Source organism: Empidonax traillii, unplaced genomic scaffold (assembly GCF_003031625.1).
Source record: "Empidonax traillii isolate 1590-97213 ecotype Southwest subspecies unplaced genomic scaffold, ASM303162v1 scaffold1914:size93637, whole genome shotgun sequence".
Taxonomy (NCBI): Eukaryota; Metazoa; Chordata; class Aves; order Passeriformes; family Tyrannidae; genus Empidonax; species Empidonax traillii.
Window position 1 is genome coordinate 25,012 of NW_020957107.1, and position 15,643 is coordinate 40,654.

General features: G+C 52.6%; 1 protein-coding gene across 2 annotated transcripts in view; it reads left to right on the forward strand.

Moving 5' to 3' along the window:
- Positions 1–4,138: 4,138 nt before the first annotated feature.
- Positions 4,139–15,643, forward strand: part of AP3D1 (adaptor related protein complex 3 subunit delta 1) — a 40,489-nt gene continuing 28,984 nt past the window's right edge. For both annotated transcript variants that reach the window (XM_027909008.1, XM_027909009.1), the window contains exon 1: positions 4,139–4,389. In XM_027909008.1, the coding sequence (XP_027764809.1) occupies positions 4,294–4,389 (96 nt within the window). In that variant the 5' untranslated portion in view covers positions 4,139–4,293. The remainder of the gene's footprint in view (positions 4,390–15,643) is intronic.

Below are 15,643 nucleotides of genomic sequence, written 5' to 3' on the forward strand. Positions count from 1 at the left end.
GCTTGACTTTCCCAAAGGATCCCTCCTGCATTGCACCAGGGAGGGGATGGAGCAGCATCTGCCCTTTCCATCCATCCCAGCAGCTCCCTGGGCCAAATCTCCCCGGGAATCCTCTGCCTGCAGTTGCCACAACAACAAAGTGATGCAACAGTTCCCTCTGGGGATGCAGGAGATGTCGATGCTGAGGACCGGGGGTGGGGGGGTGAACTGCCCTGGTGAACACGCTGGTGCTGGAGGAGATCCAGGCAGGGTAAATCCCATCCTGGTTGCCAATGTCCCCAGCCTGGTCCCGGCTCTATCTGAGCCCAGTTTGGGGGGTTTTGTCCCCGCTGAGCTGTGGCTGCCGCTGCCACCATCGTCTCCCAGGGGAGGGAGCGCCGCACACGAGGAGCCAGAGCCCCGGATCCAGCCGGGAACGAGGTGGACAAATAAACCCAGAGGGAGCTGCTGTGCCGGGCACAGCCCCCGGCACACAAATCCCTGGCTCGGCCCCCGGGGCAGCCCCGAACCCACCCCGTGGAAGATACTGGGAATATGTTCCGTGGAACAGGGCGCTCCCTCCCACCCAGCCCTTCCAGGTTCGCCTGGAAACGGAGCCGGTTCCCTTTCTGAGCAGGAAACCCCCAGTGGTTGCTCCTCAGGCTCCAGGATGGCCCCATCCCCCCCGTGCCCGGCCCTGTGCCCCTATTTCAGTGGGGACAGTGGGGGGATGGGGGCTCAGGGTGGGTGGGCACGAGGGGATCCCCCCAGCTGCCCATGCAGCGGTGCCAGACCTGCCCCCCCAGCACAGGACCCGGGGCACCCACGGCACACGGAGCTCCTCAATGGGGCCCTTGTCCCTGCCGTGCCAGCTGGCCCAGGGGACACCAGCTGTGCCCACAGCTCACCCGTGCCCCGCACACCGAGAGGGAGTGGGATAGGATTTGGGGCACCCAGCACCCAAAAACGGGCACCCATTGCCCAAACACGAGCAACCATCACCCCATTACCCAAATCTTGGACACCCATCACCCCCAACCAGCTACAGTTCCTCCACCACCCAAAGACAAGGCACTCGGCACCCAAACACGGGCACCCATCACCCCAAAGTGAACCCATCACCCCCACCCAAACTTGGGGCACCCGTCACCCCCAACCAGACACCACTGACCCGTCACCCAAACGTGAGTACCTGTCACCCGAATCTGGGACACCCATCATCCCCAACCAGCTACAGTTCAACCGTCCCCCAAACACGGGGCACCCATCACCCCAAAAATGAGCACCCACCACCCCAAAATGGGGCACCCAGCACCCCAAACATGAGCACCCACCACCCCAAAATGGGGCACCCAGCACCCCAAACATGGGGCACCCAGCACCCCAAATATGGGCACCCAGCACCCAAACGTGAACACCCACCACCCCCACCCAAATTCTGGACACCCATGGCCCCCAAACAGCTACAGTTCATCCACCACCCAAAGACAGGGCACTCGCCACCCAAACCCGGGGGCACCCCTCACCCCAACACCCACCGCCTTCCCCCAAACGCGGGGCACTCCCTGCCCCGACACGATCCCCACGCGTGTTCCCAAACCCCGGCAGGTCCCGCCGTGTCCCCCCGGCTCTCCCGGGCCACCGGCGCCACCTCGCGGGGACGGGCAGAGACGGGCAGGGACGGGCAGGGACGCGACACGGGCACCCCCACACAGGGCACCCCACACAGGGTACCCCAAACAGGGCACCCGTCCCCAGATGGGGGGCAGAGGCGGGCAGGGCACCTGGCCGGGGGCACCCAGGGTGGTCCCCCTGCCACTCGGGGTGCCACCACCCCACGGCACAGCCCTGCCCCTCCCTGCTGGTCCTGGGTACCAGTGGGGTGGTGGGTGCCCACTTTGGGGTGCCCCTTTTTGGGGTGCCCCATGTGGCGGTCCCCAGACTGAGGTGCCCGTGACAGGATGCCCGTTTTGGGTTGACCCGTGCCCTGGTGCCCCATATTGGGGTGCCCATTTTGGGGTGCCCTTGCTGGGATTTCGGTGCCCCCATTGGGGTGCCCTGTTTTGGTGTGACCTCAGGACTGCTATGCTGGACCAGCCAAGGCTCAGGGTCACCTTCCCAGGGTCACACATCCCCCCTGTGCCATCTGCACTGGGCACCTGGACAGGGGCACCCCAATAAGGGCATCCCAAAACGGGCACTCCAAAACAGGGACCCCAAAACAGGGACCCCAAAATGGACACCCCAAAACGGGCACCCCAAAACGGGCACCCCAAAGCGGGCACCCCAAAGCGGGCACCCCAAAACGGGCACCCCAAAACGGGCATTCAGTTGTACCCTCAGATGCTGAACAGCCCCGATTTCACATTTTTTTCCCCCCAAAACCCTTCACACAAAAATCACAATTAATGTCCCAGGGTAAAAACCTCATTAAACTTATCAGGATGTGAAACCCTTGGGAGTGTTTTCCCAGTGCCAGGAATGGGGGAGGAAGCTTTTGGAAGTGCTGCCCTGGGGGAAAAGCAGGAGCAGGCCCGAACCAGCAGCTCCATCAGGGATCTGATGGCCGGGATTTTGTTTTCCCACCCACACCGGGACTCAGGAGCTCCTCTCAGAGCTCTCCCAAGGCACAGCATTCCTTAGGGATCCATCCAGTTCCTTCCCTGGGAATGCTTCCCTGGGAAAATACAACGGGAGAAACAGGAGGTGGCGTCATTTATACATAAAAATAAAATAAATCTGAGCTGCAAAAGCCAGAAAAGACAAAAACTGGGAATTTCGAGCTCTGGTTATTACCTATGACAAGCTGGGAATTTAAAGCTTTAGGTAAAGTTGGGAATTTGAAGGTTTAGGATTCAACAGTGGCAGTGATGAGGGTCAGAGCCCTGCTCCCAATTAAAGGTGCTTTAAAGGAATCTCCCCCAAAACCCTTCAGGGGTTCCAGGAAGAAAAAGTCATTCCCGCCCCAAACGAAAATTTTTTAAGGCTGAACCAAGTCAGGAGGAGGAATCCTTGGAAACTCAGTCTGGAAGGATCAACTTTGGGGGCCAAATTCGTCTGTAGGTGTTCCCTGCATCTCCCGGCCTGGCCCGGTGACAAAGTGACAGTGTGACGGTATTATGACAGTGGGACAGTGTGACGGTGCAGCGGGCCGGGTCAATCCCAGGGCTTTTCCCAAGGTTTTTGAGGAAGGGGCAGGATCCCCTCCCTGCCCCTCTGCCAGCGCTGCTGCTCACACGGTCCGGGACCCCGCGGGGCTCTGGGCCCTGGGTCGGGTCCTGCAGCTCATTGAACACTCCAAGCGCTTCCTGGGTTGGGGTTTCCCTTTGCAGGTCGGTGTTTGCTGTTCCCAACCCACGGGATGGGAGGGCGGGACCCCCAGGACCCTGTGCTCCGGTGGGCGGGGCCTACGTGAGTGGGCGTGGTCTGGTTGGGGTGGGCGGGGCAGGTTCGGGGGCGTGGCAAGGTGGGCTGTGGGCTGTGGTCATGCGGGGGCGTGGCCAGATGGGATGGGTGTGGATTAATCGGAGTGGGCGGGGCTGACGAGCCGTGTATGGACGGAGGGCTGGCTATGGAGGCGTGGTCATGGGGCAGGGGCGTGGCCAGGAGCTATCGGGGGCGCGAGCTAATAAGAGTGGGCGGGAAGGAGCAGCTGCACTCGGACTATTGGGCGTGGCCGTGGGGCAGGGCGTGGCCAGCTGGGCTGGGGGGCTTGTCTAGAGCGGGGACGAAGAGGGCAGACCCAGGAGAGGGGGGGGCGAGAGGGCGTAGCCGCCCAGTCGGGGGGGCGTGTCCATTCATCAGGGGCGTGTCCACGCGGTCGGGGGGCGTGGCTGGAGATCGGAGGGCCCGGCGGGCGCGCCAGAAGCTGCTGGGGGCGTGGCTACATTTACGGGCGCGGTCTGAGTGGAATGGGCGTGGTTTGATGGAGTAGGCGTGGCTAGAGGGAGCGCGGCGCGGCTGAGAGGGCCGGTGGGGGCGTGGTCTCTCGTTAAGGGGCGTGGTCGTACAGGGGGCGTGGCCTCGCCCTCAGCTGACCGGCCGCCATTTTGTCGGCGCCGGAGCCCCAGCGCCGGCCGGAGCTGCGCCCGCGGCCGGGGCCGTCCCTGCCCTGCCCGCTCGCCCTCTCGCCCGCCGGGGCCGCTCCACCCGCGCCCCACGAGCCCCTCCGAGCCCCCCGGCATGTGAGCGCCCGGCACCGCTGGTCCCACCCGGCTCCGAGCGGCAGCGGCACCGCGACGGCCCCAGCACCCCCCCAACCCCGACCGGGCCCGGCCCCCTCAGCCCGGCACAGGCCCCGCCGCCGCCACCGCCATGGCGCTGAAGATGGTGAAGGGCAGCATCGACCGCATGTTCGACAAGAACCTGCAGGACCTGGTGCGCGGCATCCGCAACCACAAGGAGGACGAGGTGAGGGTCGGGCCGGGGGTGTCGCCGCTCGCTGCCCGCAGGGGCCGTGTCTGGGGCGCGGGTGTGGGCCCGGGGAAGGGGGAAGCGGGAATCAGAAGGAGGAAGGTGACGCCGGGGTGTGGGGACGGAGGGACAGGCTGGGAGAGAGCACGGAACTTCATAAGGGAGGGTCACGCTTGGTGCTCGCCTTCCCATTTAGTGTGGTATTGAGGCATTGAGATCCCTGATATACATATACATAGAAATATATATATATATATGTACACACACATACACGAGCAATATAGCGGACTAATATAGGGGAATTCCTTCCTCCACAGCCCTCCAGTCACGTGTAGTCAGCTAGATATTCTTCACCACGAAGCTGATCTCCAGGAGAGCTGAGCTCAGTCATAATTCAGCTTCCAGGTTATTCCCGCTGTGCATCCTCTGACTGAAAAGCCCCTCTCTCGGAGCTCTTTCTGAGCAGCACTCCGTTGTGGGTGCTGGCCTGTTATCCCTCATGCATGAGAGCCACGTGATCAGGAAATTAGTATAGGTGAAATAATTAATCATCAAGAACGTGTTATGTGAGGCTCCCCAGCGAGGTGTCACACGGTGACTGGGAAGTAACGGGCACCGAGGATGTCACTCGTGTTCATCTTCAAGTCAGTCACGACCTGAGAAGCTTTTTTTTTACGTCTGGTGTAACAGTTGGGCCTTGCTGGGGTGTTGGGGAGTTGCTCTGGGTAGTAACAGGCTGAAAAAGAAATAAGACTACGATGTCTTTTTATACAAATACAATAACCAAGTGGTATCAGCTGTCCAAAGCAGCTGGGAAAGTTGGGAACGTGTAATTCCATTAAATACTTGGAAAACAGATTTTGTCATTGCTGGTGCTGCTGGGCTGAAACACAGAACAGAGCTTTCAGAATCTCTGGACTGTTCAAATGGTTTTTAAGTCCCTTGTGCACAGGGCAAGGTGTTGCTACACTTGGAAACTTGTGGTTTTATAGAATATGCTGAGTTGGAAGGGACCCATTGGGATCATGGAATCGGGTTTATTTTAGTGTAAGTTAAATTTATGGGTGTTGGTTTGGTGGCAGAGGAAAACACTGCCCTGCAAAATGTTTGGAAACGTGACAGAAAAGTGGAAAAACCATTTCTGCATGGAATTTGTTACGAGTCTGATGTTCTCCCCAAACCTGGCCCTGCTGAGCTGTGTTCCTTTGAGCCCTCCCCACAGCACTCTGTGTGTTGTGCTGCTTTTAGTAAACCTGCTTTATTCTTTTGTGCATAGGGCAGAAAACGTTTCCTCAACTCTCAGACCTCCGAGGATCCCCCTGGTGAAGGTCTGGGCTGGCCCCAGTTCTTGGAGAAGAATGGAACGTGCTGTTCTCCTTTCTCAAACAATTCTGTCACAAACAGCTTCCTAAAGAGCACGAGTGCAGCACGAGCAGGTTCCTGTGCACCATGAGCCACTCTGAGCTTGTTTTCAGTCTGTGACAAGAAATGGTTCAAATCCAGTGGCTTTGGTGTCCTCTGGAGCCAGGAAAGAACACACCTTGGGTAATTTTGCAGGGCTCTGTGTGTTTGAAGGAAGTTGTTGCTCAATAAATTCACATTCTGGGATTTAGTGAGGTCAGAGCAGAAGTGTTGTCTCTGACAACACATCTTAAACTCTTTAGTTTGGAGCACAAGTGGTAAGATTTCAAAACAGATAACTGTAGGGGTAATTGCTTTTTATATCCTCATGAGCACAGCACAAATTAACCCCCAGATTCTGGGTGTGTTCAGCTCATTAAGACTGGTGAGATGTGTGTGTTGTGTGGCACAGACTGTTTGGGAATCCTTCAAAGATCCTGCCTAATTCCAAGGACTGTGCCTTGTCCTGGCTCAGCTGGAAACCTGCTGGTGAGCTTTAGGGCCTGGATTAAACGCTGCCCAGACATTTGCTAACTTTCAGGTGATGTTACAAAATCAAAAAGCTCTTTTCGAGGAAGTAGCTGCAAAAATTCTTCCTCCTTCTCCTACAGTGCTTCCATTGTTCATTGTGTCTGTTAAATGTTGCTCCAGTACTGAGTGTGGCTGTTCAACCAACATTTGTGTGTCTGAAGGATAAGTGTTCGAGCTTAAGACACACAGTCTGTCCTGTTCAGAGCAGCAAATTTTGTTTAATCAAACAGCAGTGTGGGGGGAGGAGGATGTTGGCTGTTGGTCTCAGCTCAGCAGGAGTTAACTCCACGAAGAGCTGTCTCTGGAAAGGACAGTGGTTGTTAAATGAAAACAACGTGGCAAGAAATGGAGGAGTGATTTTTGCTTTGGTTTCTGATTTAGTTATTTTTTTATGTGTTGAGTTTTGCCATCCCTTTCCCCCCCCTTCACCCTTCTGGGCAAGGAGGGTTTATTCCTTTCCCCTTCCTGGGGTACCGCGGCAGGTGAGTGATTTGTGTTCCACCGTGCAGGATGTCCCAGGTGCTTCTCACCTCATTTCACACGCGGCTTTCTCTTTGACAGCCCCGCTGTGCTCCTGCTTGATGGGTTTGTGATCCCCCCTGTGTCGCTGGGACCCCAAATCTCACCCCCCACGGGAGGTTGCAGCTCTTTATTGGTAAATTGTGTCCTGCAGCTCCCAGCCTGTCTGCAGGGCATGATTCCCTGTCAGAGGCATTCCCATTGTCCCTCCTGCTCTGTATCCAGGGCTGAGCCGCTTATTTTGAGTTTCAGCCACTGAAGCTGCAGGATGTGAGGTAAGAGGGAGGAGGTGGTTAACACAGTCCCTGTTGTGTGCGTTTTCCAGTTTTCCAGGGAATGCTGGAGCTGCATCATGGGCAGGGGAAGGAAGGATGAGGTGGCAGCACAGCATTAGCTCCTTGCCGGGGTTGACACGTTGTGTTTACTTTCCAACACTTCGGTCCCTGTGGTGTTTCCCAGAGCCAGTTCAAAGTCTGAGGCAAAGCCAGACGTTCCAAGAACGACCTGATCCTGCTGTGTTCTCCCGATTTTCACTCCCAATACCTCATTCTTTCTCTTTTGGAAAATTAATCCTTTGGCTCATGAAAGCTGTGAGTCTCACGGTTTTGTACCCCATGGAATAACTTCTCCCACTTTGTGCCTACTCCTTATGGATCTGCTACACAGCACTCTCAGCTTGAACCCCAGGCTGTTAGAAGTATCCTGGATTTTCTCCAGGATGTTCCAAACTGATAGATGCTGTCTGTTCTCCCAACTGTGAAATAAGGGAAAGGATAATCCTGTGATGGTGTTTGGCTCTTGCACAGTGTTTGCAGTTAAGGAATTTGTTGTTCCCACCAAGGAAGCTGCTGTCAGATGCTGTGGTGAGAGGCTTCTTTATAAAACTGAAATGATAAAGGAGCAGAAGCAGAGATGTCAATCAGGTGCTTTGTCCTGTCCAGACCACAGCCCTCTGTTTCAGGTGGCTCTGATTTACTGGAGGACACTTAAGGAGGGAGAAGGGATTCAAAAAGTCCTGCATTAAATGTCTCCACACTTCTCTCATAACTTTAGAAAACCCCCTCCCTCTTCTCCCAGGCTGTGCTGTGTGTGCCAGGATCAGCCCTTTGTGTTCCTGTCAATCGATCCTTTCAGGAAAAAGCATATTAAAAAATTCATTTTGTCCTCTGGGGTGTTTGGTGATAGGTATCTCGTTGCTGGTTTACATTTAGGAAGCTGTTTTGTACAGAAGCAAGTTGGAGCAGTGAAAGGAGCAATCTGTGCTTCTGGTTGGAAAAACATAATTTGTGTCAGTTGTTGATATAATGCTGGAGAGAAACGTTCCACTGCTCAGCCTGGGCAGCAGGTTACCTAAGGACAGGGGACTTTCACTGTTCAAACCCCTTTTTCCCTAAATAAAGGGCTGCTGTGCTCCACTGCACAGCTCCAGCTTCTCCTCTACAGTGACGTCTGCAGGAGTTTGGAGGAACCTTTGAGCATCTCAGCCTGTCGTGAGCAAGGCCTTCTAATGCTGTGGCTCCTGGGCCTCGGACACGGGGGGGAGTATTGGGGTCTGATGGCAAAGGATGTGGGATGGGACATCAGCAGGGCATTTTGAGGGGTGCTCAGAAGCCTTTTGGTGCCTGAGGCTGTGCAGTTCATTGATGCCGGGCGGCTCTTTGAGGCTGTGCAGCTGATCAGTCACTGCGTGGCAGATGTGTGTTAATAGCTCTGAAGGCAGCTCATTATTCCACCCACTTTCGAGTGGCTCTGGGGTTGCTATTGTTAATTCTTTGAGTCGCTGGGAAAGACAAGAGTGGGAAATAGAAACAGTACACAAAGAGGGTTGGGTAAGGACCTCACTCCAGTCTGGGCTGTGTGTGAGTGTGTCCTGCCTCACCTGCCGTGTCCCAGCGTGGGACACGAGCCAAGGTGTGGCTCTGTCCTCCTGCAGGAGCAGCTGAGCCTGTGCATTAGCGCTGCCTTTCATGAGCTTCTTGCTCTCTCCTGTATTAAATATTCCTTAATTGGCTGTGCCACAAGTGGGGCCAACAGCTTTGTTCCCAGTCCAGGTTGGGTTGGAGCCGTCTCTGCTGAGGGTTTGAAAGGATCCAGACGTGTGGAAGGAAGTATTGTGCCTGGCCAGGTGCAGGGCAAGGGAAGAGCTTTCTGTACCTAAGGAGTGGATTGGCCATGCACTGTGCCTTTAGTGGGGTCAGTAAAGGAACAGCCTGAAAAATCAAAGTAAAATACAGATAGAAATTCCATTTCAGCGCTGTGATCGGATGCTGAGACTTGTTTATTTGCTGCTTTTTGATGCAGATCTTGGTCCCAGTGCTGAGTGCAGAAAATGAGGCCTTTTGTGATTTCCTGTCATCAGTGGCCACTCGAGTGAGGGAAAAGCTCTTCCTCCACAATGTGGGTTAGAGAATACATTTGCGTGCAGAGAGTACCTTTAGATTGTTCACTGGGGAGTGTTCCTGCTACTGTATCCTGTTCTGTGCCATGGAAAGAGCAGCAAGGGCAGCATTGCAGACAGAACAGAGTCATGGGACCAGTCACAAAGAAGCATTTGTGTTCCTTGGGTTATTAAAAACCTCTGATCAATGAAATGCTTCCTAATCTAAAGGGGAGTCTGCTGAAATCCAGGTGGCAGGAAGCATAAAGGTGTTGGAGTAGGGGAAGAGGTGCAGAAAATAACATGGTTAGTGGTGGTGTCAGTAGCTCATAAAGGTGATTCTTTTTTTAAACGAGAAGCAAGCGTTCAAAGTAACTGAAATAACTGTAAGGAGTGAGTCCTGTTGGATCCTGAGGGTAACTGGGCACAGAGATGGTTGGGTCATACCAGCTCCCCTCATCCCTGAGCAGGCAGGGTTTGTGACCCCCAGAGTTCAGTGCTGGTTTGGATTAGCTGTGTCTTTTTAATTGCTGTCCCTGGGATGACCTGGACGTTCACACCTGAAAACTTCCACCGAGAGATCCCCGTGTTCAAAGGTGTGTAAACGGAGGGAGGTGCCAGTGTGGGAGTGTTGAAACTTTCTCCTGGTTGGCTCAGTCTCCATGGCAGGGCTGTGTAAAATCCATCACTCCAAGCTATCACTGAGTCAGCTCCAGCCCGGAGAGTGCACCTTTGTTTGGAAAGAATGGTGTGATTGTCCAGCAAGGAGGAGTGAACAAACTTACTTTAATGACACAAATATTTGTGCTGAATTTAAGAAGTCGGCAGTGGCTGCTAACAATGTTTTTTCTTCATTATCCTCCTTACCTTCCCATAATTATAAAGCCCTCATGGCTGTTACAGCTTCGTAATTTTTCAGTGTTCTGTTTTTATATAGTATTAGTGCATCATTAAACATCTCTTTTGGTGATGTTTCCCTCTGAACTAATTCCAGTCAGCTGAGTTTTTGCAACAATAGCTACTTTAGTTCCCTAGAAGGAAGTGACTGTTTCCTATGCATCCAGCAAAGCACGTGCTTGCAATGAAGCCTGACTTGAGCAGAGCCTGAAAGTGCACAGGGGGATGTCTGGAATGAGCAAGGTGAAAAAATCTACTGTAAAAACACTTGCAGAGCTTTTTGCAAAGTAAGGTAAAAATAAAACTTGGAGTACATCTTGTATTTGCAGTTTCATCTGACGCATTTCTCCAGGCTTAGAGTTGTCTGCCTGGATATGGTTTAGACAGCAGAGGCCCCTGAGGATTTGTTTAATTGCTGCAATTAAATTAACAAATGCTGTGATCAGACTGAAGATGGATTTATATTAAGGGACTGATCATTCTGGAGATAATTAAGGGCCATCTCCAACCCGTTTGCTGATTCCCACCAGGATTTGGGGGTTACTGCTTCCCCCTTCGCTGTTGGCCCCTTGGCCAAACCTGCCTGGGAGGGGTCAGGATGGCTCTGAAGTCCTTTTTTGTGTGAGATAGTGAATTATCTCTGGCCTGGAGCATCTGAGGGACCTGGGGCTGCTCAGCACCCAGAGGAGACTGGGACTGCTGCTGGTGCTGCCGTGCTCAGCCTGTCTGGGTGTGTGTGCTGACCTGGGTCTGGCTTGGAGTCACTTTGGGCAAGCAACTGTTTCTTCCCTGAAACCCAACCCTGGTGTTCTCTACCTGTTCAGAGGGTCATGTGTGTTTTTTGTGGTGCCTTAAGGGGCTGTGGGGGCTGGTCTGGGTTTGCTGTCTGCTCTGAACTCCTCGCAGAGCATCTCTCTGGATCTTTAGAATGAGGTTCAGAGGTTTTTCTTGGTTTGTGGGTCAGTTTAGAATGCATCACACCAGGTTCCAGTTGGTATGTATAACTTGAGCAAACATGAGGAAAAGAAAAAAAAACTGTACATTGACTTTCTGCATTCCTTTCAGTGTTGTTTGGCCAGGGAACCTCGTGATCTCGCTGTGGTTGGAGTGGACAAGGGGGCACTGGGGAATGCATCGTGTTTCTAATAAATAATACTCAAATCTGCTGCCAGTGGCCCAACAGAGGCTCCCCCTGGTGCTGCCAGGGTGTGTCCCCCTGGAGCACAGCACAGTGCCTGGCATCCTTACCCCAGGATGGGGGAATAAATCCCTGGAGAGCTGGGCAGCAAGGGCAAACTGATGTTAAAACACGCACAGTTTATCAGCAGCCCAGTGGGAGATAAGCTTGGCTTTAGGAAGGTCCTTCCAAGTTGGAACCTGTTCCCTGAGCTCAGTGCCCTCAGCCCTGCTGGATTTGGGCTGGAATGAGCTCAGGGCACTTTCCCTCTCGCTGCTCACCTCTGGTGTGTTCTCATCTGCTCTGCTGGAGGGAGGCTGAGCAGTGTGTGTGGGAGCACCCTTGGAATTCTCTTTCTCCCCAGCCACGGAGAAATCTGAACAAAGGATCTCGTTATTTATCCCAAAGAATATTTAAACAATGTCCTATTTTTACTTAACATCTAATATGTTGCTTTCTGATGCTTTCCAATGAGTGGAAAGCAGCACCTCGTGCTTGTTGCTGCTCTTGGCTGTTGGTTCAGTTGATAATTCAGTGCTCATGCCCAAGGACTGCGAACACTGAGAATCTACATGACTCCTTCAGTGGTGCTTGGCATGAAGTGCTGCTTTTGGGGAGCCTGATGGAAGCCTGGCAAGTGATCCCCATTTCCTCCCAGCCTCTTCCCTGATCTGTGCTGAGCTGTACCAGGATCTGCCTGAGGCATAACGAGTTTGCAAAGTTGTTTCACCTCCACGAGGTGTTTGGGGTGTGAAGCATCCTGGTGGTGCCACAGGTAATGTTTGTTAAGGTTATTACAAGAAGAAAAGAGAAAAAGGAGGGGGTGGTTGTTGCTGGTTTCCTGGAAGTTGATCTTCCTCTCATGTGAGATCATCATGTGCTTGTGCTCAGCGTGATTTCATGGAGTTCGTTTCAAAGTCCTGCCAAAAACTGATCAATCCTACAGTGCTTCAAACAAAAGAAATGTCATATTTCACGCTTGTTATTTAATTTCATCTTCTAATTACTCCAAACTTCTGTGGTTTAGAATGGTGTAATTACCCATTTATGTTGGAAAATACCTTGCTTGTTGTGGCATTTACTGCTAATAATCCTTCCCTTAGAACACTGTATTTAACCCTGACAGAGCACGACAAGGAGGGACTAATATTTCCTGCCATTTTGCTGCTGTGTCTGGGCTGGAGGGGCTGTTGCAGTGAGTAACAGGTTTGACTCTCAAATCAGGTGCATTTCGTTTGCTGGGCTGTAACCCGGAAAGGTTGTGCAGTGATCTCCATTCCAGTCTCAGGGTCTTCTCATGAGCTGCTGATGGACACTCCCATTTCCTAGGAATGGTGTTCAGATCAGGGATTTTTCAGCTTCATTCACATTTTGCTTTTGTGAATGTCTCTGGAATTGTCAGCAAACCCCAAGTTCTGTCTTGGCCCCAGCTTGGAATAAGGGTTTAGTGTTTTTCAAAGTTAATTCAAAAAACATGGCTTGGGAAATGAAAAATCCTATAAAGTGACATTTTGGCTTCCTACCATGACCCACTTTCATTTCAAAAGGACTGTGTCTTTGATTCATGATACTTTCCTTTTTATTTTAGCCACTCACACTCATTTAAATGCACATATTTTCGAGGTGAGATCTTGGAATTCTTGAGGAATTCGGGCTTATTTTAAACCCAGCTTGTGTATCTTGTTAATGGCTGTGAAATGCTCCCAGCACCTCTTTGGTGGAAGGCACTGAGAAGTGCAGTTGTGACTGTGCTGTTTGCACAGCTTTGTTGAGCAATCTCAGCTCCATCTGCAGCTGTCCGGGGTTAGCTGTGCTGCTGGGGTGTTTGTGATGTGCTGGAGGGTGGCAGTGAGAGCAATCCCGAGTGGTTGCCATAGCATTTCATTAAGGGGCCTTTTCCACCGAGCTGGGAAAGGCTCCTTTCCCACTTGGCAGCCCAGCAGGAATAAAAGAGCTCCTCTCAGCTCGTTCCCCTGTGCTCTCAGAGCCCTCCAGCTCTGCCCCTGCTGCCGGCCCTGTGCCTGATGGCTCTGCTTGTCCTCCCTCCCCAAACCACAACACTGCTCTGAAAAGCTGCTCCCTCCCTCAGAGTCTGGCTGGGCACGCCAGAGCTCTGGAAATGCTGGCACTCACAATCTCCTCAGTCCCCCTGGCCAGGAGGTGTGAGAGGATTTCAAATGACAGTGTCACAGGATTAGTAAGGAATGAATAGTTCAGAAGTATATTGTAATTTAATGAATATTGTGAGTATAAACGATGGGGTGAGGCTGGACCTGGAGTCAGTTCTGGGCCCCTCGTGACATGGAGGGGCTGGAGGTGTCCAGGGAAGGGAAGGGAGCTGGGAAGGGGCTGGAGCAGCAGGAGCAGCTGAGGGAGCTGGGGGGGCTCAGCCTGGAGAAAAGGAGGCTCAGGGGGGACCTTCTGGCTCTGCAACTCCCTGACAGGAGGGGGGAGCTGGGGGGGGGGTTCAGGCTCTGCTTCCAGAGAACAGGGACAGGAGGAGAGGGAACAGCCCCAAGTTGTGCCAGTGGAGGTTTAGATTGGAGATTAGGGAATATTTCTCCATGGAAAAGGTGATCAGGCACTGGCACAGGTACCCAGGGCAGTGGTGGAGTCACCATCCCTGGAAGTGTTCAGACATCCTGTGGATGTGGCACTTGGGGACAGGGGTCAGTGGTGAACATTAACAAACGTTGGACTTGGTGATCTTAGAGGTCTTTTCCAACCTTAGTGATTCTGTGATTCATGGGACTTCCAAAACATTTAAGGAAAAACTGACCCAGTGATATTCTGGGAAGTATTTACTTTGAATTACCACCCCAGGAAATTCCTGTATTGGAAGGATTTATGCAGAAACAATCAACGCTGGGAAGGATGTCCAGATTTTGTCCTGTATGTAAATGTGAGTGGGGGGGTTCTCCCAAATACTTCATTGCCCTGGGTGATTGTTCTCCCTTTTCCTGGGTGCTCTGACCCCACTCAGGAGCTGCAGGGTGTGGGTGAGTCAGTGGGAAGTGCTCTGGGGCAGGTCCTGGTGCTGTGCTGAGGTCAGTGATTCCATCAGGCAGAGCCTGACTGAGGATCCCCTCCCACCTCCCCGTTCCCTCCGTGCTCCTGTGGGTGCTCAGTCTGGCTGGGTGTGCTGCTTGGGCTTCCCACTGAAATGGGAGAATAAATAGATGAGTTTTGCTCATATTGCTCACTCAGGGCAGTGCTGCTCCAGCAGATTAACAAAAAGTTAATACCTGCTGATCCCATAAAGCTTTCTATATATAGGGGCTGGCATTCCTCATGGTGGTTTGGGATTTGAGGTACAGCTGTTTTGGAAGGGCTTCTTTCTGCTCTTCATAATACCTTTTTTTTTGTGGTCTCAGGTCTGGTGGTGAGTGCTGTAAGCACTTTTGGAAAGTTGGAGTGGCTGGTGGGCAGGGATCTGGATCTGCCTGGGGGATGCTGGGGCTGTGCCAGCCGTGCCAGGCTGGGCACTGCTGAATTCTCTGGCTCTGCTCATCTTTGTTTGCCCTCCCTGCTCACACAGGGGTTTCTGCTCACTCCAAAGGAGCTGCCAGGAAGCTTAAACTGATATTTGAATTGTTTGGGGGTAGATCCAGTGGGAAAGGCCAGTGAGGTTTCTGGTTATGGACATGAGGACTGGGAGCCTGTGTGAGTGCTGTGCACTGAGCTCCAGTGCTGACCTCACCACCTGCCGTGTGGACACGAGATCCTCCCAGAAGGATCCTGTGACACTGTCCCAGAGAGTTCTTCTGGGAGCATAAAATATTCAGGGCCAGGTACAATGTGTTGGAGGATCAGTTGCATGTTGTGTAAGTCTCTCTTTCAGCATCTTTGTTCAAATGTTTATTTTCTCCTCTCAGGTTTTTTTAGTTTAGGCTCAAGAGTTTCCAGTTCCGTGTGAATTGTCTGGACCTGAATCACTTTCAGGTTTAGGATCCCAAATCTTCTGCTTCTGGTGGGAATCCCCTGGACATTGTTAAGCGTCTAGGTTGAAAATACCTTTTTGGTGGAAGGTAGTGGTGTTCAGGCAGGGTTTTCTTTGGGAATTAGGTAATCTGTTTCTGACCTGCTTCCTCTGGCAGTTCATTTATTTGGATGGAATGTGAAATGCCCTGGTGCATGAGTGGCTTTCAGAAGAGATTATTTCTCTGCATTTCAGTTTTCATGATTTCTGTAGCAGATACCTTCATAATCAACTGTGAACTGGAAGAATCTCTGACTGAGCTAACCCTGCTTCTAAAGTAAAATCTGGACAGATATTTTCAAATCCCACGTTTGCCACATCCTTCCCACGAGCACAGATGTGATTGTCTGCTAAGACACAAAAGACCAAT